The sequence below is a fragment of the Microsporum canis genome, genomic scaffold, assembly GCF_000151145.1.
Source record: "Microsporum canis CBS 113480 supercont1.8 genomic scaffold, whole genome shotgun sequence".
Lineage (NCBI taxonomy): Eukaryota > Fungi > Ascomycota > Eurotiomycetes > Onygenales > Arthrodermataceae > Microsporum > Microsporum canis.
Genome location: NW_003299162.1, coordinates 1,220,433 through 1,246,720, shown reverse-complemented (window position 1 = coordinate 1,246,720; position 26,288 = coordinate 1,220,433). Strand labels below are relative to the sequence as shown.

The 26,288-nt window shown below is 49.0% G+C and overlaps 11 protein-coding genes across 11 annotated transcripts in view; 2 read left to right on the top strand and 9 right to left on the bottom strand.

Moving 5' to 3' along the window:
• The window catches only part of MCYG_08412 (RNA-binding protein), a gene marked incomplete at both ends in the record, with an annotated part of 2,791 nt that extends 1,179 nt beyond the window's left edge, over window positions 1-1,612 (bottom strand). Inside the window, 6 exons of the mRNA XM_002843283.1 lie at window positions 111-412; window positions 468-528; window positions 581-780; window positions 832-907; window positions 999-1,366; window positions 1,495-1,612. Of these exons, the coding sequence (XP_002843329.1) occupies window positions 111-412; window positions 468-528; window positions 581-780; window positions 832-907; window positions 999-1,366; window positions 1,495-1,612 (1,125 nt within the window). The remainder of the gene's footprint in view (window positions 1-110; window positions 413-467; window positions 529-580; window positions 781-831; window positions 908-998; window positions 1,367-1,494) is intronic.
• Window positions 1,613-2,695: 1,083 nt separating this feature from the next.
• Window positions 2,696-5,047, top strand: MCYG_08411 (conserved hypothetical protein; the record flags this gene model as incomplete). The annotated part of the gene is made up of 1 exon (XM_002843282.1): window positions 2,696-5,047. The coding sequence occupies one exon, from the start codon at window positions 2,696-2,698 to the stop codon at window positions 5,045-5,047; it is 2,352 nt and encodes a 783-aa protein (XP_002843328.1).
• A 319-nt stretch (window positions 5,048-5,366) lies between these two features.
• On the bottom strand, window positions 5,367-6,532 carry MCYG_08410 (sphingoid long-chain base transporter RSB1; the record flags this gene model as incomplete). The annotated part of the gene is made up of 4 exons (XM_002843281.1): window positions 5,367-5,541; window positions 5,618-5,692; window positions 5,759-6,251; window positions 6,322-6,532. 4 exons carry the CDS (start codon window positions 6,530-6,532, stop codon window positions 5,367-5,369), a joined length of 954 nt encoding a protein of 317 aa, XP_002843327.1.
• Window positions 6,533-9,566: 3,034 nt separating this feature from the next.
• On the bottom strand, window positions 9,567-10,491 carry MCYG_08409 (conserved hypothetical protein; the record flags this gene model as incomplete). The annotated part of the gene is made up of 2 exons (XM_002843280.1): window positions 9,567-9,902; window positions 9,958-10,491. 2 exons carry the CDS (start codon window positions 10,489-10,491, stop codon window positions 9,567-9,569), a joined length of 870 nt encoding a protein of 289 aa, XP_002843326.1.
• A 1,209-nt stretch (window positions 10,492-11,700) lies between these two features.
• Window positions 11,701-13,280, bottom strand: MCYG_08408 (uncharacterized protein; the record flags this gene model as incomplete). Its single annotated transcript, XM_002843279.1, has 3 exons — window positions 11,701-11,939; window positions 11,994-12,635; window positions 12,758-13,280. The coding sequence occupies 3 exons, from the start codon at window positions 13,278-13,280 to the stop codon at window positions 11,701-11,703; spliced, it is 1,404 nt and encodes a 467-aa protein (XP_002843325.1).
• A 367-nt stretch (window positions 13,281-13,647) lies between these two features.
• On the bottom strand, window positions 13,648-15,680 carry MCYG_08407 (potassium channel; the record flags this gene model as incomplete). Its single annotated transcript, XM_002843278.1, has 3 exons — window positions 13,648-15,319; window positions 15,386-15,516; window positions 15,576-15,680. 3 exons carry the CDS (start codon window positions 15,678-15,680, stop codon window positions 13,648-13,650), a joined length of 1,908 nt encoding a protein of 635 aa, XP_002843324.1.
• A 693-nt stretch (window positions 15,681-16,373) lies between these two features.
• MCYG_08406 (uncharacterized protein) lies at window positions 16,374-17,102 on the bottom strand (the record flags this gene model as incomplete). Its single annotated transcript, XM_002843277.1, has 2 exons — window positions 16,374-16,590; window positions 16,642-17,102. 2 exons carry the CDS (start codon window positions 17,100-17,102, stop codon window positions 16,374-16,376), a joined length of 678 nt encoding a protein of 225 aa, XP_002843323.1.
• Window positions 17,103-17,992: 890 nt separating this feature from the next.
• On the top strand, window positions 17,993-18,990 carry MCYG_08405 (uncharacterized protein; the record flags this gene model as incomplete). Its single annotated transcript, XM_002843276.1, has 2 exons — window positions 17,993-18,544; window positions 18,619-18,990. The coding sequence occupies 2 exons, from the start codon at window positions 17,993-17,995 to the stop codon at window positions 18,988-18,990; spliced, it is 924 nt and encodes a 307-aa protein (XP_002843322.1).
• Window positions 18,991-19,115: 125 nt separating this feature from the next.
• On the bottom strand, window positions 19,116-20,176 carry MCYG_08404 (3-hydroxybutyrate dehydrogenase type 2; the record flags this gene model as incomplete). Its single annotated transcript, XM_002843275.1, has 3 exons — window positions 19,116-19,288; window positions 19,347-20,048; window positions 20,134-20,176. 3 exons carry the CDS (start codon window positions 20,174-20,176, stop codon window positions 19,116-19,118), a joined length of 918 nt encoding a protein of 305 aa, XP_002843321.1.
• Window positions 20,177-21,013: 837 nt separating this feature from the next.
• Window positions 21,014-22,355, bottom strand: MCYG_08403 (chitinase 4; the record flags this gene model as incomplete). The annotated part of the gene is made up of 3 exons (XM_002843274.1): window positions 21,014-21,967; window positions 22,013-22,026; window positions 22,247-22,355. The coding sequence occupies 3 exons, from the start codon at window positions 22,353-22,355 to the stop codon at window positions 21,014-21,016; spliced, it is 1,077 nt and encodes a 358-aa protein (XP_002843320.1).
• A 1,426-nt stretch (window positions 22,356-23,781) lies between these two features.
• On the bottom strand, window positions 23,782-25,732 carry MCYG_08402 (conserved hypothetical protein; the record flags this gene model as incomplete). Its single annotated transcript, XM_002843273.1, has 5 exons — window positions 23,782-24,252; window positions 24,323-24,697; window positions 24,751-25,546; window positions 25,623-25,662; window positions 25,702-25,732. The coding sequence occupies 5 exons, from the start codon at window positions 25,730-25,732 to the stop codon at window positions 23,782-23,784; spliced, it is 1,713 nt and encodes a 570-aa protein (XP_002843319.1).
• Window positions 25,733-26,288: the final 556 nt, after the last annotated feature.

The following is a 26,288-nucleotide window of genomic DNA, read 5'->3' as shown; positions in this document are numbered from 1 at the left end:
TGTGAACGCGTCGTAGGAAGTATAGCGGGCGAGCGCACACTGAGCGTCCCCCACAGTAGCAAACTCGCAAACCCGTATCCCCAGCTCTCGTTCGTTCGGCGATCACGTACCAGTAGAACACGGCAAATCGACCCATCGCGAGCACCAAGGTTACTGTCGCCGGTTGTAGACGCGACCTTGGCCCCCTTCTTTGCTGCTCCACCGACCCCGGATGAACCAGGCTGTGTGGAGGCAGCACCAGGCTTGGTCTGTTTGCAAAGTTTCGCAACGCCCTTGGCCAACATTTCCTCGGTCACGCTGGACTCGAGGCCTCTGAAGAGGAGAAACTGCGAGGGCGTGCCATCGGTCGAGACGTCATTGTCGCCGTTGTTGGCTACCTTGACGGTCTCTTCCACCGGGAGCAGAGCGGCATCTAACCAATGTTAACACGTATAGCTGTTGGTTTGAAACTAATATCTATATCGTACCTGGTTTTGATGCCTGACAACGGAAGCACCGTTGCCTGCCTGCAAAGTTGACAATCGAACACTACCAAGAATTAGCCTCGGTACAATTCACGCTCAAGCTCAACGGGACTCACGTTGATACAGGTCCATTCCCCGTCACCTCGGGCCCTGTTGCGGTCCTCTCTCTCGCGACTGTAGGCAATCCTGACCTTTGCACCCTGACCGTCTGCACCGGCTTTACCATAGAGATATATGGCAGGAAAGTTGCCTTCCAAAAACTCTCGCGAGTCGTCAATAGTCGGGAATCGAATAAACGCAAGCTGCCGTGACATTTCTAGGCAAGTCAGGATATACCTATACATCTACTAATACGAAAAGGACTTACTGGTTTGTCTGTCACGAATGACGCGGACGTCCTCGAGGCCCCGAATATGATAGTGCTGTGCAAGTTCACTCGTGACCTGTGTAAAGAAGGAAGAGGAAGACATCCAGTTCCATCTCAGCATACTGTCATCCAAAACAAAAGTGAGAGAAAGAGAAGGAGGGTCGAACGTCTTCTTCGGTCATGTCCACGGGCAGGCCTTCCATCATGATCTCTCGACTCTCCGTCCCGTAGTGGCGAAGAGGACGGGCATGGCGTCGACCTTTGCTCCGACTGCGGCTATAACTTCGACTTCGGCTTCTCGTTCGACTTCTGGTTCGACTGTGACTTCGGCTGCGGCTGTATCTCATATCGTAGCTTGGAGGAGACCGGTAGCCCTCGCGGTCTCTGTCTCTGTAGCCGGCGTCTCTGCCCCGATAGTAACGCGGCGGCGAGCGTGAGGACTGTCTGTAGGGCTCCCGGCCTTTGTCACGGTAGTCGTCTGCACTGTTTTCGCGCCTCCTGTCGGCCGTCCGGGCATCTTGGGCGTAGTACGAGTCTGGTCCTATCAGCAGAGCTCGGGAGAAGCAGTAGAAATGCAAGAGCAAGAACAAGAGCAAAGAAGAAAAGAAGACAGCTCCATGGCAGGAGAAGGGCCAGAACACGGAGAGTAAGGCAGCTCCGTACCGCCAGGGGAATCGTATCTCTGTCGAGAGTCTGGGGGCGAGGGTGATCGAGGATGTCTTTCGCCGTATCGTGGCCGACCACGGTCAGCGTATCTGCCTTCCGGGCCACGGTAGGCCATGACGGAGCCGTGAGCAGAATAAGATGAACTACGAAGCTGGTCTTGTGTCTCGATGATTGATATCTGTAACTGAAGCTGTGGCTGTAGCTGTAGCTGGAGCTATTACCTGGTGATGGAGGTCGAGAACTTTTGATGGCCGGAGATAAGTTAATCCGACGAGCCATGGAAGAACCTCGTATATAAGGATATAGAGAAGATGTAGGAAGAAGATGCTGAGTTACTAAGGGAACGGATTCTCCAATGACGCTCCGATCTATCTATTCCGGCCTTTGCATGTATATACGTATATCTAGCATGTGTGGTTTCTGTATTCCACCTCAGTTCACACCTGGTAACTAATAAATATATAGTAAAAACATAGTGGATGTCAACTAAAGCAACCCATGTAGATTAAGCATGGCATCTAAAGCACACACATGTATACATGTATACATATATCCACATTTCCATCTCCTATATCTCATATATTTCATCCACACATCCCACATTATATCTATATCTCTTATCTTTTCAACATCTTATCTGATCCCCTTCACGTGACTGATTTGTCATCACATCCATGACTAAGCAAAAGCGGCTCCTTCGACTTCTTCAGCTTTCAACGACATAAAAAAAGTGACAAAAGTCCAACAACTCGGGAAGAAGGAAACAAAAAGTGACGGACGGAGTGACACGATGAAACAGACACGATGAAACAGAGAAGAAGAGGAAGAAGAAGCGGATGACAGGCGTCACTTAACAGGGTCCCCTCAGAGGCGTCTGGATGGAGGGGAGGCTGGGAAATGGCGGGCCACTCCCAGCCTCCCACATAGCAGAAGCCAGCCAGCCAGATGGCGACACAACCCCAACCACCGCAGCAACCAGTTTAAACCAGGAAGAAATAATAACAACAATAAGAGGGCGGGCCCAGTCACTATCCATCTTTTAATTTTTTTTACCTCTCTCAAAGTGTCTTCACCGTCGAGAGACTCTATAGCAAGTCCACCATGCAGCAGCATCACCCACTCGAGACGCCCCGGTTGAAGGTCGTTGGTAGTAAGCTAGCCCCGTCATACGTGCATAGAGAGGTATATATATTGACTGATGTCTATAGGCAGTCAACCGAAGCTGGTTCACACGCCTTCGCAGCAGTCCATCGCCGCCTCGGACGACTACTACTCTTTCTCAGATCTCACCGCCCGCTCCAGCACCAGCAGGGTCACAGTAGTTCCCTACCAGACAGCCCCTTCCAGGCATCCTTCCCCGGCCCGGGACGCTCACCAGGCTGCCCAGGGGACACAACATACGCAGAATACACAGCATACACAAGAGACACAAGGGACGCTGCATAGGCCGGCTAGAGTTGTCAATATGAGCACCGCAGCTAGAGGGGACAGCGGTACCCCGACACCAGGCACGGATGACTCGCCCTACATTCGCTTTGCCATCGACCAGTTGACCAGAGATGAGGAGCTTAGGGGAGAGGGCCGTCATGGCTCACTCGCTACCTCTCCAGACTACCCCGTCAACCGTCTCATCCCGGACGAGGGCCTCGGATACTACACCCCAAAGACCACCGCCACTATAGAAAACAACAACAACAATAACCACACTAATAACCACATCAATGATAATAATGATATTAATGGCAACGAAAAAACCACGAATTCAGTGCTTGTGGCAGTGGAACCCTTGGGCAACACGCTGAATTTTGTTCCCTATGTCCTTCGCCCGATTTTGTTCGCACCTGGTATCCTCCTCACCCTCGCCATGGTTGCTGCCCTCGCATTCTGCAACGTCTGGTCGCAAAGGCATGATGGCCTAGCTGCGTACGTCTACTTTGGCGGATCAGAGTACTTCCTCTTCGAGTTTCTACCTCAGATCATCGGTATCTTCTTTGTCCTCTGGCTCTTCGTCCTCCAGGCCGCCGTCTATCGCATCGCCCCTCTCTCCGGCATAGCTCGCCCCCAGACGGCTAGAGACACCACCTTCCAGCGGCTGTCCATGCTGCCCAGGAACTTCCTGCTCCCCGACCTCTCCCATTTCAAATACGGCGAGCCTGTTGTCGGTGTCTGTCTACTCGTCTTCTGGCTCGTCAATTGGTTCACCGTTCCTCTCCTCAGCTGTCTCTTCCAGCCCCGCTACTACGGCACCCTCGAGGACGGTGGTTTCCGCTGGGTCAGTGTCCAGGGGGTTGGCTGGATGCTATTCGCACTCTACGCCCTTCTCGTAATCGCCTTACTCGCCATTCTAGCCCGCTTTGGCTTCGGGACCAGCGGCCTGCAGTGGGACCCTGTCAGCCTGGCAGACGTCATCCCGCTCATCCAACGGTCAAATGTGCTCCACGACTTTGACCAGTCAGAGGTCACCCCCAACGTAGCTGGCCACCTCCCTCCTAGAAAGCTGCGTCTGGGCTACTGGAAGGCCTCCTCTGCTCCAGAAGATACTTTTTATGCTCTTGGTCAAGAGTCCGCCCCGCTCAAGAGAGTCTCCTCCGTTGACCGGCTGCTCGAAAAGGGCCATAGCCACAAAAGAAGCAACAGCACCAACAGCATCAAGAACGATCCCGTCGACATTGAGCGCCAAGAACTCCACAGCAAAGACTCCTTTGAAAGGAGCTTGCATTCGCCCTTCTTCCGCTACCGCTGGGCGCCCTGGTTCCTCAAGGACACCTTTGTCGTCGTATGGATACTGATCGCGTTTGTCCTTCTGATTGGTTTTATCACAGTCAGCTTCGTCAACCGCCCATTGGAGCGAGGCTTCCTTCCGCTCCTCCCGACCCTCCCCTCCGCCTCTGGCTTCTCGTCATCCAATTTCCTCTTCAGCTTCATACCCGCCTTGCTCGGAAACTTTCTCTTCCTTGCCTGGCAGCCCATTGACGTCTATTTCCGAGCCGCCCAGGCGTACGCCGACCTCTCTTCTCCACGGGGTGCCTTCGCAGAGCAGTCGCTCTTGCTCTCCTACAACGCATGTCTACCTATTGAGGCCACCTTCCGCGCCCTCGTTGCCCGTCATTACAAGGTAGCCTATATATCTTTTATTGGCGTCGCCTCCCTCACTCTCCCAGTCCTCGCCGGAGGCGTGTTCATGGCCCGTTTCTATGCCGAACAAGAACAAGTGCGGATCTCCTCCTACTCGCCAGCATACTATACCCTTATCGCCTTTGCCATCCTCTACGCGTTCTCCTTCCTTACCATCTGGCCACGACGCAAACGCTACCTCCCCCACCCACTCTACACCTACGCAGATACCATCAGCTTCCTCTACCAGAGCCCCTTGCTCGTCGACAAGGTCTTCCGTGAGCCCAAAACGAAGACTGACCTCGTTACTCGCACCATCGTCGCGCCTCCTGGCGAGAGCCACAAGGCTCTCTACGCTTTTGGCGTCTACTACGGCCAAGATGGCAAGGGCCATCTCGGCATAGACCGTCTTCGAAGGCTCGAGGGCGACGAATGAATCATTAGACCACTTGTTTTGTTATTTCTTTCTCTTTTTTTTTTTGTTTTGCTTTTTCGGAATGTTACCACAGCGTGGAGTTACGGATGTCATGTATAATGCTTTCATGAGCGTTCTCGCGACGATATTACATTAATGCTTAAAAGTACGGATAAACGAGACAGCAACGAGAAATGTATGTTACGAATGAAATGATGAATCTCTATTTTTGACCCAAACTCCTAAACCACGTCGTCGACGAGTATAAATCATACACATCCATCATTAACCCATAGTATAGAAAGAAAAGAAGAGGAAGGTAGGTGAGTTGACATCGGAATTAGTGATCCTCGCCAGGCATCAACGGCTGCTTGTGAACAGCCATATAAGATGTATCGGTAGAAGACAAGGGCAGCGAGTCGGCAAATTTGGCAGCCACAAAGTCGCTTCTCATCTGTGGGAAGCAGTCTCCGGCATGGAAGACCGTCATGAGCATGGCAGCGACCAGACATAGGCTACTCTTCATGTTAGTACAAGTACCAACGGAAGCTGCAGAAGAAGATGAAAGAGAAGAAGAAGAGAAGAACTTACAATGACTCGAGAACGACAAAAGAGACCTCATCCTGCATGATCTCGTTTCTCCAGCCTCCGACCATCTCGGCAATTCTACCCAAAGTCAGCATATACGGGAAACTGGTAAGGCACGATAATAGGAGAAGAGAGGGGACGAACCTGTAGACGCATCGGATGAAGATGAAGAGGAAGGCGATGGTGGTACTTCCGAGGAAGAGCTTGAACTTCCTGCTGCCCCAGAGCTGCTTCGCAGTCGGGTTGGCCGTGTGTCTCCTCTCGCTCCTGAGACGCCAGAAGAAGTGCGCGACCAGAAAGCCGAAGACGGTCAGGGTAAAGACCTGCCAGACGATACCAGCAATCATGACGTTGGTGCCGGCGTCCTGCTGGGCCTTGTTGCTCTTTGCCGTGGCAGCGAGACCACCGCCGATTCCCTGCAGGGTGAGGGAGAGCAGGTCGACGCCGATGAAGATCCAGGTGTAGAAACGGGGCTTGAGAAGGGAGAGATTCGGCCCTAGGGCGAGACAGAGGTGCTTGAGGGTCAGGTAGATGGCTGCACTGAAGAAGGCCGGAGCCATGATCAGGGTGGTAATCTGCATCTGGAAGCCGGTCGAAGAGAAGGGGTTATCATGCAGGATAATTCGGCCAATGTAGCCTACGGACAGATTAGCAGACATCCTTCGGCCATATCGGGAGTCAATGGGTGCCAAAAAAGAGGGGCTTACCTATAACTTCACCTAGACAGCCGACGGTCATGGCAAAGCTGTAGCTGTAGGTCTTGTACTTGAGCGTCTGCCATCCTTGGATAAGCATGAGGATGCCAAAGAGGGCGGCCAGGGCAGCATTGATCGGGAGGTTAGGATAGTATCCATAGATCGAGGCCTGTACGGGGCATTTGGCCGTCACTTCTGTGCACGATAGGGGGTTTCCTTCCATCGTGCTGGTGGTGGGCAGTGATATCACCGTCGATGGTCTCAATGTATATATACGATATCAGAATATCAAATGTCCAAGTTCTGCCAGAGAGAAGACAAGGCCGGGAGCAAGCCATGATATTTATCTTCCCCGTCCCAATCTAATCCTTCATGTTTTATAAGCCATCTCACAGCTTTCAAGGAGTTTTATGCCAACCGTCCAGGCTGAGCATGAGTTGCGAACGGGCGACAAGGACCCCTGGCCCTGACGGCATGGCAGCCATGTGTTGGATATATGCTGTGAGAGGCATAAGCCCGCGGATAGGTGGCAAGGCTTGCTGGTGTCACTGTATATGAGGAAGACAGCGGGCTGATCTGGCTTAAGAGCCGGTTTCCTAGGGACATATACCTGTATGGCAGCAGTCCATCTTCCAGCCCACAGTGCGCATGTCAAACACCGTCTGTACAGAGTAAATGAGTGCAACAACTAGTACAAGAGATCGACACGGCATCTCATCCTTCGAAATCCTCCATGGCCAAGCTGCTGCGTGGTGATTAGAAGACAGTTACGTCCGTTAGAAAACGGAGATATCTGAATCGCCCGTAAGGTCAGCCATGCTATTCTTGATAGTAAAAATTAGGATAATACTTGCTCTTTAAGCCTCAAAGCTCTATATCTCCGTTAGTTTTATCGTACGTAGCTAAAATATGAACATGTTTCAAATATAGATGTTGTTTTGGTCGGAGCCTCTAGAGCTCGCTCAGGGCTACATAGTAGATAGTACGGTAGGCCACATAGCCGCTAGCGTCAAGACTCAAATACTTAGTCAGCTCACGTGCTCTTGCTCCTTGTACTTACATAATACATTAGTAATAACAATTAGTCGCTGACTAATTGTCACACGTGACTATAACTATCCATGGGTCAAGTACTCCGTATTTATCCATATAACTCACCAACCTGTGTCCGCACGCTTGGTGCACAACTACACTCGTTGTCTAGCATTCCCGAGGAACACTTATCGTCCATTAGACATATAGTTAGCTGTTCTAACTATACTACATCATCTAGAGCGGGCCGTGGAATGCACTGTTTAACAGTTTGAACAGGCGCAGCTTTCTACTATACCCTCTCAGAAGAAGAAACTAATCCTACGCTTCCATTCAAGGCATTCTCCGGCCAGCCCGCGGATCTGTTCGGATCCATGACACAACGCCACTAAGAGAGAGTATTTATACAACCTCCATTCCCACACATTCAAAAATAAAAAAGAAAATAGAAAGAAATTACATTTACCACAACAAATCACAAATATATCGTCGCCCAAGAGTACGGAAGCGCGGAAACTATACTTGTTTTACATGTGTAGTATTAACTCCCCATCATCACTACTTCATCGGGCAGGCATGGTGCGGCGTTGGGGCCATAGACTGGACCTAGGTATTAGTATAATTAGTATGGGGCAGGCTGATATCCAGTGCCTATATGAGACCGCCGGAGGTATAATGAGTGGGGTGATGGAGGTAAAGTAGCGGAGAGATATCGACCCTTCGTTCCACGGGACCCAGCAAGGAGAAGATGGACCAGCTGAAGCATCTCCTTAGCCAAGCTCAACGCAGGCTGCATATAGCGAGACTGCAGTAACTGTCATCATACCAGTCTGTGACAACCAAACCCATGGGAGCGCACCCAAGACATACCGCCAGACATCAGTGGCGATCTGTCTACACTATCGAAACAACGTGACCCAGGGGATATCTCAACGCATATAAGGCGGAGATTGATGAGTCGACCAAACAGATACGCTAAATACTAAGAAAAAAAAGGCCGAGTAGCAGAATTCTACGTTGCTATGGCGCCACTGGGATAATAGATTTGTGTTTGGCTAATATGTTGCTTGGGTGCATTACCTGATCCATTTTCTAGCCCACTGACTATCCTATTTGATATCCACTCGTCTCCTGCCTCACCTGCCATCCTCATCAGCACTACTTCACTGATATCCTGCGTATCCCCTATGATGACTTGGATTCTGAGGGGCGATGTATTGCAGATTCCTAGAAAGGTTTGTCAGCCAAAGGCCGGCATCATAGTTACCACGCGGCTTCATCATTGCACAGAGACTCAGAAGGGTGTACGCTAATCACTTGCCTTTCTATCCTGCGTATCCCCTATGATGACTTGGATTCTGAGGGGCGGTATATTGCAGATCCCTAGAGGCAAGGTTTGTCAGCCAAAGGCCGGCATCATAGTTACCACGAGGCTTCATCATTGCCCGGAGACTCAGAAGGGTGTACGCTAATCACTTGCCTTTCTATCCTGCTAGTATCCCCTATGATGATTTGGATTCTGAGGGGTATATTAGAGCCAGAAGGAAAACATAGTGAATCGGCAGTACCTAATGCAATATCCCAACTAGAAAGGCTTAAGAATCAATATCGAACGAAGATATTACTAATAGAAGGTATCGTCAAGCGTATAGATTATTTCGGCCATAAATCATGTTATATGAATTGGTTTGCATAACACAGCGGGTGAAAAGACTTGGAAAAGAAGAAGACTACGAAGATGGAGAAACGTCTTTATTTATTTACAATCTTCTCACGGCGCTCCCGCCATTGCAATATACACTGTTCTTTGCAGAGTGTCCGGCAAGATACTAAGATTGCAGCTGGTTAAATATCAACATGTTTCAAATATAAATAATGCGCTGTTTTGGTCCCTGAATGTTGTAGCTCAACTTGCACTCTTTAATAAACAAGAACCTGTGGGGATTGGGGTGAACTCCTTAATAGCCATTTTATGTTCTCTTGACGGTCTCGAGTCTACGGCCTGGGGTAAAAATAGGGTTGCTGGTTGAAAAGATGACAAGAAACTATGAGTAGGTTGAAGTAGTCTACCATACTTGTCTCTGCATTTTTCTCTGGATCATAAGTAAGAATATAAAATTATCGTCTACATACTTAGGGATGCATATAGAGTTTCGTCTCCTTTTTATTCACTAAGATCTATCCACTGGCGCTATAGAAGCTTTCCTTTGATGACAAGGAGCGTACTAATAACCTGGTATTCTTTTGCCGATGGTTCCAAAGGAATGTCCGCCGATCATCATCGGGTAGGCCAGAGCAAAGAGTGCCTTTGTGTTATCGACTCCCTCCGTGCTGGGTACGTCGATCCAGGGCGAGATACTATACTCAGGACTATGCCTTGTGCTTCTTATTGCATATTTGGCGAAGCTAGATGGAAGAAAGCTTGTTTCTGAAAAGTCGACGACAGTGACCTGGCCATCGTTGATGATGAAGTTACCGGGATGTATGTCCGAGAAGGTGAAGACTATAGGCTCGCGTGAGAGGTCTTGCACGCGCGGTTTCGATTTTGTGAGGTGTAAAAACTGTCCGTGTATTAGATACGCCATATGTCTCATAAAACACTAATATAGTACATACTAAGTTGATATGCTGCTCGAGCTGCTCGACTGTCTGGTAATGCCGGGGGGCCTCGTAGTCCTGGAAAAAGGGATGTCGAGCAACCCCTCCATCAATGGCGGCTGGGCGAGACTGGGGCGGAACGGGGATGCGTAGCAGCTCCTGTATGCCAGCAGCCATCTGACGGTAGACTGCCTCCCTCTCCGCCGGCTCTGAAGTTTCTTCGAGTATCTGGGAGCCAGTCTTGCCCTCGATGTACTCCATGACAATGTAGGTAACGGAATCTGCTGTAAAGGCGTAGAAGACCGCAGGCACTCTGACGGGAGATCCAAGTCGCTGAAGCTCTCGACGGGCTATAGTGAGAGCAAGAACCTCGTTCCAGTAAACCCCAGAGCCGTATTTGATCCAGAAAATTGGCTTTTCTGCTGATGGATAGGCGAGACCCCTAAGAGTCTGGTGTCCACGCTTTTCGCAGACATCCACGATCTCAGCAGTCGATGGAAGCTGGACGCCAGCTGGCAGTTCTATGCCGTGAAACTCTTTCTTCAAGAACATGGTAGTTGGGCAGTTTGCGTAGTATCTCACAATTAGATAGCAGGAGCATTAGGAGAGTCCAGGAAATACTAGTAGTTATAGGAGAGTGCTCGTCGACAGAGAATAAATCACTGGTACATCGCACTAGAGTGATATGATGTGATGGGGCCGTTTTGAGTTCCCCGCCTGCTACGCCCCTTGACGTCGATGGGCGGCTAGATACTTTCTCCAGTAGGTTACGGAGTAGTTAACCTTAAATGCCCAATAAGAACCATGCTTGGCGGCGTTGAGGCTGAACCTTGCATAAAAAACAGAAGAGGTCGACGTATTTCCGAGTGCTTCCACAGACTCCAGTTAGTATACAACATGCTAGGAACCATGCATGAACGCTGGCCCTCTTCGCTTTGGTGTGCTCTACCTAGTGATGCCTAGGTGAGCATTAGCTGTTTGCGACTAGATGGTTATTTTTTCTGCCTGGACGTGCAGCTGGAAGCGCCAGTCCAACAATACCCGTTAGATATTGAGAATGCGATTGGAACGGAGTATGATGTGCCGCGTTTTCAGCAGCTGGGGGCTTATTGATATCCCTTGCTATGCCGACCATAGCACCTGCCTTGCATATCTAACTGGCTATTCTCTTGCCTTCTCTTGCTCTTTGAAACATCTGAGAGAGTAGGCTACGAGCCTTGTCTAAGCTATTGGTGACGGGCACCTCTAAATATGGTTTCACTTAGCACTGTTGGCATTGGTTTTTATGCGCTCGGGATGGATTTGAATGAGTTGTGATAGCCCAGCCCAAGTGGGTACTCCCAAAATTGATTTCAAATATAAGCCGGCCGATTATGATGGTACTCGCATGTCTGCGGAGATCGACTTTGGCACCGGTAGATTCTTTAATTGGCCAGAATTACAGCCGCATTATGAAGGCGGCAATTTTATATAAGATGCCTTGTAAGTACCTTTACCTGTCTTCAGATGTATCTGCTGTACCGTCAGCGAATATTCAAACATGCATGCCAAGATACCTTATTCATTGCATCCGAAGAAGGGCCCTACCATTGTCATCGTTCAACCGTTACGCAATTATTCCTGAAGGCATCCTACATTGATGCTCGTCCCACCCTGGCCAATTTTGTACAAGGATAAACCAATACTGACATTAAATGAGAAATACTACTACTAGCAAGCGGTTGAATCATATCGAAGGATGGAATAGATCTGGTCCAAATGTCAATTTCTAAGTCGAGAGACCAAGTCAAACATACTCAACTTTCTCTCCCCTATATCAGGGCTCCCCTCGCCACCCAGGTCTGTCTGCGTTGCTGCATTTTCTCTGCCCAAAGGAGGCAGCCCATATGCAACTGGTGCCTGCTCAGGTGCCGTTGTATAGTGTTCTAAGGGCCTTCCCTCCGCCCCGGTATCCCCGCCAGATGGGCCAAGTTTGTTTTGGCTGTGTTGTCTTCCAAAGGCTACCAGGCGAACGTTAGCATCTAATTGCTGCATTCGTTATATTAGCTACTTACGGTGGATGGGAGATTGGCCCGTGCGGAATCTAGAAGAGCCTCCAGGCATCAGTGGTTTATCTTCCCCACTTGGCACCACCCCCTTTCCTTTCCACTTTAAATCACTTTCCGTTGAATAGTCCTGGGTCTGGGACTGCCAATTCTGTCGTGGATGATGGTAGTCGGAGGATGGTTGACCTTTAGTGTCGTGATCTGCATTTTCCAAGCTTCCCTGTCTCGTGTTCTCCAGACGAGTCATGCCATGGGAATATCCATTACTGGAGAAGGTGGAAGGTACGGGGCCGGATCGAGCCTTATGGATGCGGAGAGGGTTAGGCCGGAGGTAAGAAAGTGAAGACTCACCGCCTCCAGACTTTGGTGGGCTATGTGAGCCACTCTGTCCATATGCAGGCTGGCCAAGTCTATATCTGTCTGGAGACGTGTGCATCGGCTGGCCCCTTAACGGACGAGGACTGCTGGTAAAGCTAAAGTTCTGACCACGAGGGCTAGAGCCAACCGTATTTGAGCTGTCTTCTACTTCCTGCCTCATGCTTGGTCTTGCATAGTCTCGATGGTATTCACGGTAAGTAGACTGCCCGTAGGAGCTATCCTGATATGAGTTGCTACTTTCGCCTCCATATGGATGTTGAGCGTTCGATTCTACTAAAACGCCCCTGTAGTTTAGTATTTCATCATAACTATCAAGGGTACATATGAACAAAAGGGCAAAGAGTGAGTATGACCTTCACTAAAGGAAACTGATATGTTTTAATGAAAGAACTCACCGTATGTATGGTCTTTTGACAGTTGGCGCAATGGTATTGACTGCTGTGCTCTAAAGCCACCGCCACGACCTCCAGAACTTAATGGAAATAACGTAGTGGATCTAGACAGTGCATGGCTTGGTGCTCCTACATCATGTAGTTCATCATGCGACAATGCAGGAGAGTCTGGGAATTTATTTGCAACTCCATAGTTCTGCATAGTATAACCGCTCTGTGCCTTCTGACTAAAAACAAATGGAGGTGTTATATTTGACTGCTGGTTGTGTTTCCGGATCAAGCGCTGTATTCTCGGCCCTGTATCTGGTGTATAAGCGGTATTGACCGGCGATGAGGGCCCTTGAGAATCTAGCCGTTGACACCTACTGTTGAGGGCAGATTCGCCTGTCCTTACAAGAGAGGTGTCGCTCCCAGAAATTCCATGTAAATGCTTAAACCAGAGAAGAGTCATGATGAGAAACACGATAACAAGAGCAGTTATGAGCAAGGGTGTTAGAAGTTCAGACTTATTGTTCGCCTCTCTCATTGTCGGGATCTTGTAGCCAAGCTAGAACCCCTTCACGTGAGGAATGATTATACAGATAGGAGGAGTCTCGCATGAGCTGACCGGATTCAAGATAACGTGGGTATAGGCGTAGGAATAACGATGCGCCTATTTCCCGTCTATATTACTGTGCTCATGAGACCGTATCCTCCTTGCTAGAAATAAAAGTGAGACTTGAGAAACACCAAGCGATCAAAGAAAGGAAGCTTGTCAGTTTTCCATAGGCCGGAGGGCTCCGACATAGCCTGATATTTTGGGGGAGCTGGAAAACGAATTCATTGGGGGAGACAGGGTACCCATTCACTCTCTAAGGGCTGCAGTCGCGCATTGTTGAAAGTGGTTCACTGTGCTAGACAGTAGCACAGTAGTTCCCTCCCTTAGTCTTGCTATAAGATGTATTGCACTGAGACTTTACCTCTTCCTCTAAGGTGAACAATAGGGCTTCAAATAGCCATTTGGCTTCGTTTTTGTCCCCTGTCAGCGGGCTTTTTACTCCGACCCAACTCCATTTCTCCCCAATACTAAGACCAGGGGGTTTCTCTGCTAGAAGACGGGCTCTCTCAGGCGTTGATATTTGGGTGTCCTCAGGAGGTATCTGGGTGAAGGGGCAGCAGCCTTCAGCACATCCCATCAGGCCTAGATAGTAGCACCATTCATCATGGCTATAATGTTTTGGCGGATTGCATGAGAGGTCATTGTAGATCTTCCCAAGCTCGTGAACTATTGCACACCATCTTTGTGAAGGCGGGCGTATTTCCTCGAGTTCTGTATCTTGGGGAGCCGTTTTCTCCATCATCGAAGCAGAATGATATGTATGGGGATGGTCGCTTATGGGTTGGGTACCATTATTATTCTCTGTAAAGCGTCCTCGACGTCGGATAGACTCAATCATACCGCGGAGGAACGTGAATAGTCGGTTTTTAATACCGGCCTCATATGGGAATAGAGTCAAATCACCAGCAAAAATAGTGGCGTCGTGGAATATTTTTGCGACAGTATCGCCCATGCTCGAGATCAGAATAGTGGTTGTGGGGATAGCTAGAAGTGACCATAGAACGAAGAATGGCTTCCCCCAGGTCTGACCCAAGGTCACATCGCCATAACCGATGGTAAGGAGATTCACATAGGCGAAATATATTGATGTAAAATAAGTCCAGCCAGATTCCTGTTCCGCCATCCAAAAGGCAACAGCGCCGATTAGCCAGAGTATTGCCCATGCCAAAACTGAGATGAGAAGTGAAAGCCACCGGAGCTGCCAGGCACAGGTCTTGTGTATACGATGCATGAGATGGAACTCTTCTCGCTGGAGTTGCTTTTCAGACAACGTACTACCCTGATCCGCCAGTGGTCTTAGCACCCGCTTCTTCGTATCTCCTGACTGCAGCTGCTCTGTCACCACGTTTCTCGTCTTTTCCATTGTCCTCACAGTGAGTTGCGTCCTTGCCCTCTCGACCATCAACGATCTGATGGACATGACGACCAGGCCAAGAGTGAGAATCCCTCCAACACCAAATGGGAACAAGAGGCTTCGGCCAAGATGGGTGGACGGCGCGAGATCGCCGATCCCATTCGTAAGAAGAGTAAAATCAGCCCAGTACACAGCATCGAGGTAGCTCCAGTTTTCAACCTTGGAGAAGATGGCAGCACCTATCAGCAGGTACATCATGTAGAGTATTGTTTGCAGCATCAGTGACCGTTGGCTAGTGGTTAGATTAAATTGTTTGCTATAACGCCCGGTTCTGGCGCCGTAACCTGTGACAAGCAGGAGAGAGGAGACAAAGAAGTAGTTGGCAGCGGCCATGATGGCGTAGTAGTACGCCTGGGTCATCTGTCTCCCGTCCATATCAGTCACCCGAGGCATCGCAGCAGTTAGCCCAATCAGCAGAATCGAGGCAACATACCACCCGCCTATTGTTATAGGCTGGCTGATAGTGAAGCTTATTCGTCGTGCCATGTTCAGTAGAAGAGACAAGTTCGAAACCAAAGCAAAGCCGAGAGAGACAGAGTTGATCACAATCGCCCTAGAACGAGGACCTTCAACGTCAGAACGACTCTCTTTCCAAATGATCCAATTTGGGTAAAGCTACCATGATGGGTCTTTAACGGTTCTTGGAATTGTGCCGGTTGCAACGGTCCCTATCTCTGCTCTCCAGTCCTGGGAGAGCGAGCAGATGCTGAAGGCGTTCGCCATCGGACCCAGTGTTCCCTGTACCGCCATCTCCAGTTAGCCATCCTGCTATTGGGGATATCAATGTTTGGAGGAAGGCTTAGACACACTGCTAGCAGGGGGAACACAGTACTGGCAAACCACCATCGCGTCGGCAGAAGACAGGGCACCTCGACGAGGCCAGCGTTATGCATCTCCTTGCGACTCTTTTCCATGTTCACAGCTGTGCATCATCTGTATCTCAAAGGCTGGGCTCTAGGATAAGACCAAAATGCCTAACTCGCCGCGGAGGCCAAATTGAATATCTTTATGTGACGTTGTTGATTTAAACACAAGTCATGTGAAACAAAGCGGGTTCTTTTTTAAGCTTAACTTTGGTTATTGAGTTAAGTTAACTAGTTAACTACTCTGACCACAGCAAAGATTATTTTATGAACGTCATCAGATTTGACTACCGAGGTAGAGCGTGGCACGATTAGTCTCAGTAAAGGCCAGCGGCCGCTTAGAAAAACAACACTTTTGTCATAGTCACATTCCGTTCTTAATCACAGCTCTCAGGCCTTCGGGTCTGTTTATAACGGCTTCATATGCTCAAGAAGGACTAGCTACACAGCCCTCCAGTTAACTGCCGGATAGGACGTACTATGGTGCCATCATTCGTCTTATTCCTGCACATTCTCTCTCTACTTAAGATAACTAATACTCTGGGTGTTGATATACTTTGGCTAAGAGTAGTTTAGTTATATAGACGAAATCTTTTGTTACCCTTATTTACAGTATGAATTTAATAGACTTGTCGTCGTCTTCTCTTAACTAGTCTAATTCAATGACCGATTTCTGACTTATCTCGCTTATGAAAACAGTACATCCTGCAAAAATATACCTAGGACACTGAAACATGTATATTTCTAGTTGCCATAGCCCATGTCGCTTGATTCGATCCGCCCATACGCACTGAACCATCCTTTAGAGATTAAACATTCAAGAGGGTCCTCTCCCCCGGATGGAAAGCGCATTCCTAAAACCTTGTAGATGTTTGAAGGTAATCCTGACATCGATGGCAGAGTGCCGATAACCACAGGTTGCACATATCTGTAGTAACCCAGAAGGGCCAATGCCTGGGTACTAAATATTTATTAGTACGAGTTTTGCCACTGAGCTAAGAATGATTCTTACATGAAATCCCGACACCCGTAATACTTGTCATTAATAATGACAAAATGAAAAAATTGTAGATTATGGCGGAGTAGAATTTCGATCAAATGGGAAACAGTAATTGTACTGTTGAGGCGGATTTCGAAGGTGCAGAGCGAGCTATTTGAGGAGTATCTGTATTTGACGGGCTTGAATACCATCTTTCCAGGTACATAGCTACCTTGGGGATCATGCACCGCATCATAATCAACGTCCATGGCAAGTCGGGCACCGTCGTAACCAGCAACCGATCTGACAAAATCCATTTTGATGATCACATGGTTCTTTGCTAAGTTCTTCTCAAGTATAGTCATACCCTCGGTGGAGACCCTCAAAAACTCAACGTAGATATTGTTTATCTGTGCCTCCATGAACTGAACAGGAATGACGCCGGGACCGTGCACCGTGATGTTGTAACTGTTTATCTGGAATGGCGATGCCATGGCGGCGAAATGCGCAATTTGACTACAAAATCGGAGGAGTAGAATTGTAGGTATGCATAAAAGTCTCAGCACAAATAGATAATTTGGATTGATTTAGGATTGAAAGGAAAATGGTTAGATATTTATGCCAGAGCAAGAGCAAGAGCTGCCCTGGAATCAGCCCGGATGGTTTGCCGCCCGTCGATATTCCCATCCTCCCGCCACGGCAACTAAGAATAGATTCATATGAATCGTCTAATGAATGAATAGATATGAGCCAATAAACATGGAGATAACAATAGGTATGTACTCCGTACCCTAGGCGGTGCATCAGTAGAGTGCATAAGTTACCTTGCGCATCCAGCCAATGTATCAACATGGCGACTAGGATGGTTGAGACAGTGAGCTAGTTACTGGAGATAACTAGTAAATTAATCAAGGGGGTGCTCTTTGCGGCACAGCAACCTATAATTAGCCTTGAGGGGGTAAAGGGGGCGGGCGCGTAGCTTAGACTGAGACTTTTTACAACTGTGCTTCCTTCCTGAGAACCTTGGACGACCAGTTATCCGTTGCTCGCCTCCTTGCCAGCAAAAGAACGATGATATATTTAAGGGTTATTGAAGGTGGGCGCTAATTGTGACAGAAACGAGGGGTGAACAGATGACTAAGGGGGACCTTTTTTTCTTTTTTTTAATAAAAGAAAAAAACACCCTTGACGCCTGCTCACTCACTGATTTAACTAACCAGCTAACCACCAGCCCTTTTCCTAACGGCAACTCGACAGCGACACGGGCACTTTCAACTTGGAATTGAACCACAATCCTCTCCCTTCTGCCATTATTATTATCACAGCTGGTAACAACGGATACCCTTGATATCACTCAAGCACCAGTTATATCTCATCGTTCAAGATGGCCGCCGAACCGTCGCTTGATATGAGGATGGAGTTCCGGGGGCTTGACCCTCCTCCAGGCGTGCACATCCCGACCGGTGCAGAGCTTTTCAGCCTATGTACCGCAGAGCACCCGCGCCGCTTCTCGATGGGCATCCCCTATCCCGCGGAATCTCCTGTTCTCTGGATCAAGTACGGCCGTCCAGTTCTGTGGAACGAAGTCCCTGCCCAGACGATGGCGTATCACGAACTTCGACGGCTGGGGTCAGCCGTCAGGGTGCCTGCCATCTACTACGCTTGCACTGTTGAGTATAAAACGTACATTGTCATGGAGTACATTCCAGGCAAGACGGCAGCCAAGTCGCTGGAGGGCGTCTCGGATCCAGCAAAGAAGGAAGCCATCTTCCGCCTTATTGCACTTGGTCTCAGCGAACTGCACCGCATCCCCGTTCCACCACAGTCTCGTCCCTCTGCGATTGACGGGGACAGGATTCGACATCGTTTGTTCGATGAACAGGAAGCTCCAAGGCACTACCAGAGCGTTGACCAGCTTGAAGAGCATCTCAATCTAGTATGTGATACACCATGGCCGTCTTAAGGCTAGCTGCCATGTCGCTTGCTAATAATATACGCTCTATCGACCAGTTTCTAAAAATTACTAGACGTACTCAGAGGGTCCAAAAGCTGTCACAGGAACCCATGGTCTTTTGTTTCTCTGATCTCTGGCTCGGCAACTTTATGATCGACGATGGCGGTCGAGTGATTGTCATCGACTTTGCCGACTGTAGCTTTCTACCGTCCAGTTTCTCAAAGTTTGCCCTCCTACCCTCGCAGAATAACTACCCGTGCGACATAACCGGTTGGGTAAACGTCCCGTCAGTGGACGGCATCGATAATACGGAAGCTTTGTGTGCGATGGCTGGCCCAATGATCGTAGGGTCAAGCTCCTTCGAGTCCTGTGGGCTGAGAGTACCAGGCGCAGGATGGGCGCCGGAGCTAGACAATCCAACGAACTGATTAGTCGCTTTAGCCGTCAGCTAATCTATAGTGCTCAGTGACATATAGTGAAATGATGCATCCCTTTATTCACATGTCGTAGTTATATTGATCAATAAAGCACCCCGTTATAGTTATAGGTCATTCTAGTACTCCAGGCGGAAGAATAGCTTTTCCTTCTCGACGATATCTTCTTCGTTGCTGATCAGCTCTTCCATGTCCCAGACCAGGCTCACGTATCGACCACCAAGCCAGAGACGTTCCTCCGATGTCAGATAGGTGAGGGCATCGCCACTGAGCTCATGAGATTCGGTAAATACTGCGAGGTGACAGCGTTAGTGATGGAGGCTAATAAGCCAGGGTCTTAGCAAGCTTACCATGCTTGATCTCAGTCGGCATCTTGTCAAATATCCCACGGACCAGATCGGTAAAGACATTCCCAGGGTGAATGCTGATACAGGTGATGCACTGCTCAGCATACTCGGCATGCACCGACTCAGCCAGCCGAATCACAGCCAACTTGGCAATCTGGTAAGGACTGGCGCCGGGGAGGGTGAAGTGGGCAGCGACGCTGCTGACCAGAATGAGATATCGTGCATCTCCGCCCTTGGCAAGCAGCGGGAGAAACGATCGAGAGATGAGATAGGATCCGAAGAGGTTGACCTGGAAGATCTCCCACCACTCAGTTGGATCCGTGTCTGCAATCTTTCCAGGTAAGCTCGCAACTCCGGCATAGTTGATAACCACATCGCAAAATCCGAACTCTTCTTCTACCTTGGCCGCTGCCGCCTCTACACTCTTCTGCTCCCTCACATCAAGGTACAGGGGCAGGAACTCCGGCTCACTTCGGCCGGCAGAGAGAGCAGCGGCCTTGATGTCTAGGCCAACCTGGGTCAGGTCAGATCGAGCGCCGACAGCGATATAGGATGCTCCAGCTTTGGCAAACGATAGTGCTGCGGCTCGACCAAGGCCCCTGGAGCCACCAGCAATGAAAATTACTTTGCCTCGGAAGTCTCGTTTGGTAGGGTCGATGGCTGGATATGTGTCGCTGTGTACCTCAACCGTAACGTTATAGTCCCCTAAGACGCGTTAGATTATGAGCAAAGTAGAAAGCTATTGCTTTAAAGCTACTATAATATACAGCACAGGGAGATAGAAGCTTACCAGGTCCCTCGACGGGATTCTCAACATCCACTGGCGGTGGCATACTGATATATCTTTCTGCAGGTCTTATTAGGTATCGTATTGTTCGGTTGTTGGAGTTATATATATAGCGCAAACGGGCAGCAACGGTTTATCCAAGGTGTTAGAGATATCATTTTTTGGGGGCAGTGAAGTGGGAGCGCAGTCTATTTATGTTATTTGATATTCGGCATTTGTTCTAGGGATTCAATGAAGGCGTATGTTGTTTGCGGAATGGTGAATTCCTTTGAGCCGGGAGAGCAAACCACCAGGCTGTAATGCTTTACCTGTTTGTTCACAAGGCCACCTCTGCATTGCCTATACGCCCCTTTGTTGGTATAATGAAATATAATAAAGACTGTTTCTTTGTCTTTGTTATAGAACGGTTGATATTAGAGGCACACAGTGGACTTCTCATCACGCCGAGGCTAGGCAGAAGGCGCATACAGCTCAGTGTCAAGTGGCCTGTAGGGCACTTTGGTAGGTAGCAATAAGCTAGGTTTATTTATCATTGGCTATCTAAAGGTTGTCAATATCCAAAAGAATACTCAAGAAGAATGGATTGGGTTCTGTATTTCATATAACGAGTGATCTGGATAAAAGCTGTACAAAAGGTAGCTCTATACAAAAAAGACACAAAGAGGTCCTATCACAGAAATATCTGGGTGAAAACATGACATGGAAACGAGCGAAAAAAAAACAAACATAGAATGTATATACAATAGGAAAACAAAGTGAAAAAATTGATGTCATTGGGATATGTACTCGTACCTACGTATCGTAGGGCTGGAGGCTGAAAAGCCCCCCACATTCGTCACCACGCCACCGCAAAAGGGGCCTTTGAAAATCGAGAGGGCGAGTATCAGTATCCGGTGTAGGATCCAGAGTATGATTTCCGCATAACACGGGAGCTCCCGGCACGCAGAGCGCTCTTCACGGTCGAGGTAAAGCCGCCATTGGCCCAAGCCTGACTGGCATCCCACATCATCGCTCCACCGAAACTTGGGAATTGCTTGCTCCAGTTCATAATGTTGGCGAGCGTGTTTGCGTCGACATAACCAGAGCCGGCTGCCCCCCTGTTTGCAGGAGCGCCAATCATGATTTTGACATTGGGGTTTGCAGAGACAGTCTTCGCAAAGTTGTCCCAATCCGCAAAGTTGAAATTGTTCTGTGCCTGGACGCCGGGTGTAAAGCTGGTAAGACCACAATAGTTGTTGTAGAACTGAATAAATAGGGCATCAAACTTCACACCGCCTTCCAACATCTCCCTGTTGTTTAGGTCTGGGTAGGGACACTGAGGAGCAGCAGTCAGATAATACGACTTGGACTTGTCGGCATCATACAGGGCGCGTAGCTGTTTCGCAAACGGAACCATGTTCGACACGGTTGCTTCAAAGTCGAGATCGAATCCATCGATAACGGCGTCATCAAAGGGGCGGAGGGCGGAGGAGTTCGGCTTAGCCGGCCCAAAGATATCCCACAGCATATTGGCACCAGCCACGGCATCTTCGGCAGACCTGAAGCCGCCTTCGCTGTAGGTTGCTCCACCGATGGATAGGAGGATGGTCTTTCCTTTCGCCTGGCACCTTTTGATATCCGCTCTAATTGACCGATCAGCACGGGTTGTCATACTATGTATACTCATACATGTCCACTGAAAAATAAGCAAGGGAGATTTACCCAATCTGCGGACAGTGGAGAAGGTCGGTGCCTGGGAATGGCTTGCAGGGATCACCCTGGTTCGCGAAGTTGATCTGAGGGACTCCACCTGGGCCCTCGATGGATACGAGAAAGGCGAGCGGGGATTACCTTTTAGCTAGTTAGCAAAGAGGGTACTTCATCTATTATATCCAATACATACATCAACATTCGTATCTTTGGACAAGTTAGTAAATGTTCAAATTAAACACATCTATAAGAATTGGAGAGTGGGAAAGGGTCTTACTGTCGCAGTAATAGCTCAATGGCTGCTGGGCTAGCGTTCCGCTTCCTTGGTTAAACGAATTCTGGCCTAACCCGGGCAGTTGAATTAGTATTTCTTTGCCTGGAATAAGAGGCAGAAGAAGCAGGCCTTCGCCAACAGAAAGACACGAACCCCAGTAGATAGCAACGTTGTTATAGCTCGAAGGATCAAAGCCAGCATAGGCTGTCCTGGCGCCGGCAAGCAGCGCGACTAAGGAAAGAATATTCTTCACAGAAGACATTGTGCAAGGAGTGGTCATAAAGTAAACCTAGCCAGTAGGGATTGTGATAGCTCTTTCAAGGAATGTGAAGACTCTGTAGGTCAAAAAGCTGTGATATTTTTGCTGTAAAGAGGAGAGAAGACCATGCTTTTATATTTTCGAAATAGAGACATCACCACTACCGAAAGCACGAGGCCATGTGCCCATGAATTTTCCTCCAAGTTGGATGCAAACGGTTAACCGTGCCATAGAAATGACCCCCAAGGATGATATCAATTTCGGTTGAGGTCATGAAAACCAGAGCAACTCTATTGGCGATAGGATGACGTGGACAGATGAAAGTCGGTCTTTGAGGTGAGCAAGGAGAGGAACGAATTAACAGACGATATAGACCATTTCACTGACCGTCAAACGGCCGGGTGGTTGGGTGGACTGTCACATTTTCGGGCATATCTGTGGAGACGGAGAACATCCTTGAGACGGGAGAGCAGAGAAGAGACTACGTGGATAGTAGGCCCGATGATTGCTTCGATATCCATTCCTTCTACCGTCCAAGGAGTGAACAGGCCAAGGTCATCCCGGGGGAGTTATACACCCTCCCCAGCGAGGTGTATGCCTTGGAAAAAAAGAAGACGGGAGGCATCGCCGCCAATCGTCCATCATGAACAGGGCCAAGATGCAGACGGGCCAACGGATGACCCTTATTTACAACCATAGAGGCAGGTTTCGGTAGCGGGTATAGGCCTCAAAGAGGACAGTTGGTATAGCGTGTGCGGGAGTAACATGATAACGTGTCAGCCTTCGATATACCATGAATGGACTGAATATGCGTGGTGGACTCTGCCACACTGCCTTTGAGGCCAGAGGGACATCCGCCTTCAAACGGTGTAACCACGAAGTGTCAGATGCGCACTCGACAGCGGGTTACATAGTAGAATATCCAGCCGCCTCTTGATGGCTTTGGGTTGAACTCCCTGGTAGTTATGCGGCGCTGCGGGATCCCGGTGCGGAGGCGGGCAGCCGGAATCCCACCCTACACCGACCCCAGAATCTCATGTTCCATCAACCATCGTCCGGGAGTTCGTATTTATTCTCCTTCCCCTTGCTTATCTTGATCTTTCTCTTATCTTGATCTTCTTACTTTGTCGGCTTTGATATTCAATTCGTTTGTTTTTTTTTGTCTTTTTCTTTTTTCGTCTTTTGACCAAGTCATGTGCTGCTGACTAAGAGCTCACGTGCTCACACCTTCTTCTGACTTTGGTTTTTTTCCCCACGAGATGAAGATGGAGACGATGGAGACGATGGAGAAGATGGAGAAGATGGAGATGGAGAGCTTCTATGTCTATTTCAGAGTTACAACAGTTACCGTGTCATAGGGCATCAACGGGCTAAGCCCAGAAAGAGAAAAAAGACGGCTGGAGATACAGAGCCAGGGTCAAACAACCTATCACTGAGCGAGAATGCTGCGGCCACCGTCTGCCGTGACCCGTTTGCGCACTTTCATTTTGAAATAAGACGAGCCAAGTTCCGTCATAACCGATTCAGTGCTTCGACGAGCGCATGGGTCTTCGTTATCTGCGTGGTTCACGTCCAAGATTGCGCTGGGGCAGAATACCAAGGCTTCACCTGTCTTGAGGCCAACAATCCGGGAGAAGAGGCTGTCGGTGCTGTACTTGGAGCGGTGAGAAGCGGTGACGTCCATCACGGCGCCTGCTAAGTGTCCCTCCAAAGCCTGGAACCAGGCAGGAGAGCTGAATCTATGCACAACAGTGAGATTGCACAGGTCCAGCAGGTTCGGGGACAATGTCGGCTCCTGGGTCGCGATGATAACCCTTGTAGCAAGATGGCGCTGCTGGCGGATCAGGGACAACATGGTTTCCGTCAAGCTTACTGCCTCGCGGCTTTTGGTTGTCAGGTACTGCCCATCCTTTTGTCAGCGCGTTCCCAGGTTTTGTCCTGGCAGGGTGCCAAGTTGAAGTTCTACATACCTTGTGGGCCTCATCGAGCGCGATGATGCGGCCTCCTCTGCCGCGACCCTCGAGGAACACGCCTATGCAGATGTTGAATAACGCGCAGGCGTCGTTCTCATCCACGAACGGACAACTCAAGTCGATGATGGTGAGGCTGCCTTTTTCAAAGTTCCATACATCATCTCCTTCCTTTGCGGCAGACCTGGCAACTTTGGGTTTCCGGATCTCGCGGACTGCTAAGAAAGACCGGAGCAGGTCGAGACGCATGTTCAACGGAGCAGATTGACCTTTCAACGTTGTCTTCTCCTTGATTCTAACCTCAAAATCCTGGAAATCAATTCCTCTTCGGCCCGCTGACTCCTTGGCCATGTCTCTAAGCACTTTGGTCACCATCTGGGGTAGGTTAGCGGGTGCCGGTTCGGTTTGTTGCTAATCATAAAACTTACCTCCATGTACAATGGTGTGCCCTCCCCGTCGCCAATTGCCATCAACGACTTCATCATCCCAATGCTGAGGTGGTCTTCTTTGAACAACAGTGGCTCCACCTTTGGTTTGGGGCAGTCGTCTGGCAGTCCGGGCAGGTTTGTGTACAACTGGCTCATGTGTTCGAGGTTGCTGGGTGAAACTAGCACTCTGACCGGGATACCCGCGGAACATAGATATGCTGCCTCGCAAAGCTGGCCGGTTTCCATCCCTGTAAATTTGTCATAATGAAGCACCAATCCCGTGAGCTGGGACGATACCTTGCCCGTCTTCGATGGCACCAGCAGCGAGTTCTCCAGCATACATGCAAGTGTATGGCTTTTACCACTGCCCTGGCTACCGCAGATGAAGGTTGACCACGGGGCATTAATATTGGTGTAGATCAAGTTCTGGCTTACTTCGCCTACATGGAAACTCTCTCCTTCGTTTCCGGGCGTATAGCTGGCAAGCCGTAGCCCAATCAAGCCGTACTGGGGGAACAGTGATTCCGTTCGCGCGCCTGGGAGGATTGGATAGGCTCCAACGCTCAATGCAGTGCCCTTAACCTTAGAGGAAAACAGGGGCGTGGTCTTCATTTGCTCAACCAGAGGGCTGGCCGATGCCTTGTCCTTAGGTTGGCTAGGCTCGACCAGCTTGAGGTGGCCTTCCACTTCGCCATGGCCAGGCGTATCATTAAGGTGTGACGGCATGGCTTCTGCCGGGACTTCTGTCTGGATTTCTGCTTGAGCTTCTCCTGTGGCTCCTGCTTTAGCTTCCATCCTGGCTTCTGATAGATGTTTAGCCAAGATCTTAAGGGAAAAGATAATTCTAGGGCTGGGTTGATTTCTCCACTTACCTCGCAGCTGGATAGCGTTTTTCATCATTCTCCTGCGAAACTATTTGAAGCTTCTAGTCAGCATTATTTATCTCCTTACAGGGCCTTTGTTTTAAGGGTGAGCTGACCATCTTGTTCCCAACTTCCCTTTCCTGCAGCTATACCAACAATCAATCCACTTGACGTTAATGATAAAAGGTGAAATGGAAAACTTAGAATAAAATTATTTGTACTTAGAAGTTTTCAAAATATCAAATTTTACTGTGGGAGCTAAAAGAGAGAAAATTTCTGCTTTGCTTTGCGTCGACGCAATTTGTTGTGTTTCTATGTAGAGTCCATTCAAAGTAACAAAGCAGAACAGCCGAGACCTACACAAGTGTGCATATGAATGGATATAGGGACAGAAAATGCTGTATTAACAAGGCTGTTTATACCTGTTATACCCTCCAATGGCCGTAAACAAACATCCTTATCACCTAAAAGCAAAACACCAAACACCGAGCACTTATCAAAAGAAGCCCATCATTTACAAGACAATGAGAGAGAGAAGAAAAACAGCCACAGAGGATCAAAAATACTTACACAAGAATATACAGACGAAGGGTAAGTTAAAAAAGAATGGAAGAGGGCTAGGCGATGTTGGTGATAACCGCTGTAGAGCCCCAGGAATGCAAATCATATGGGCAA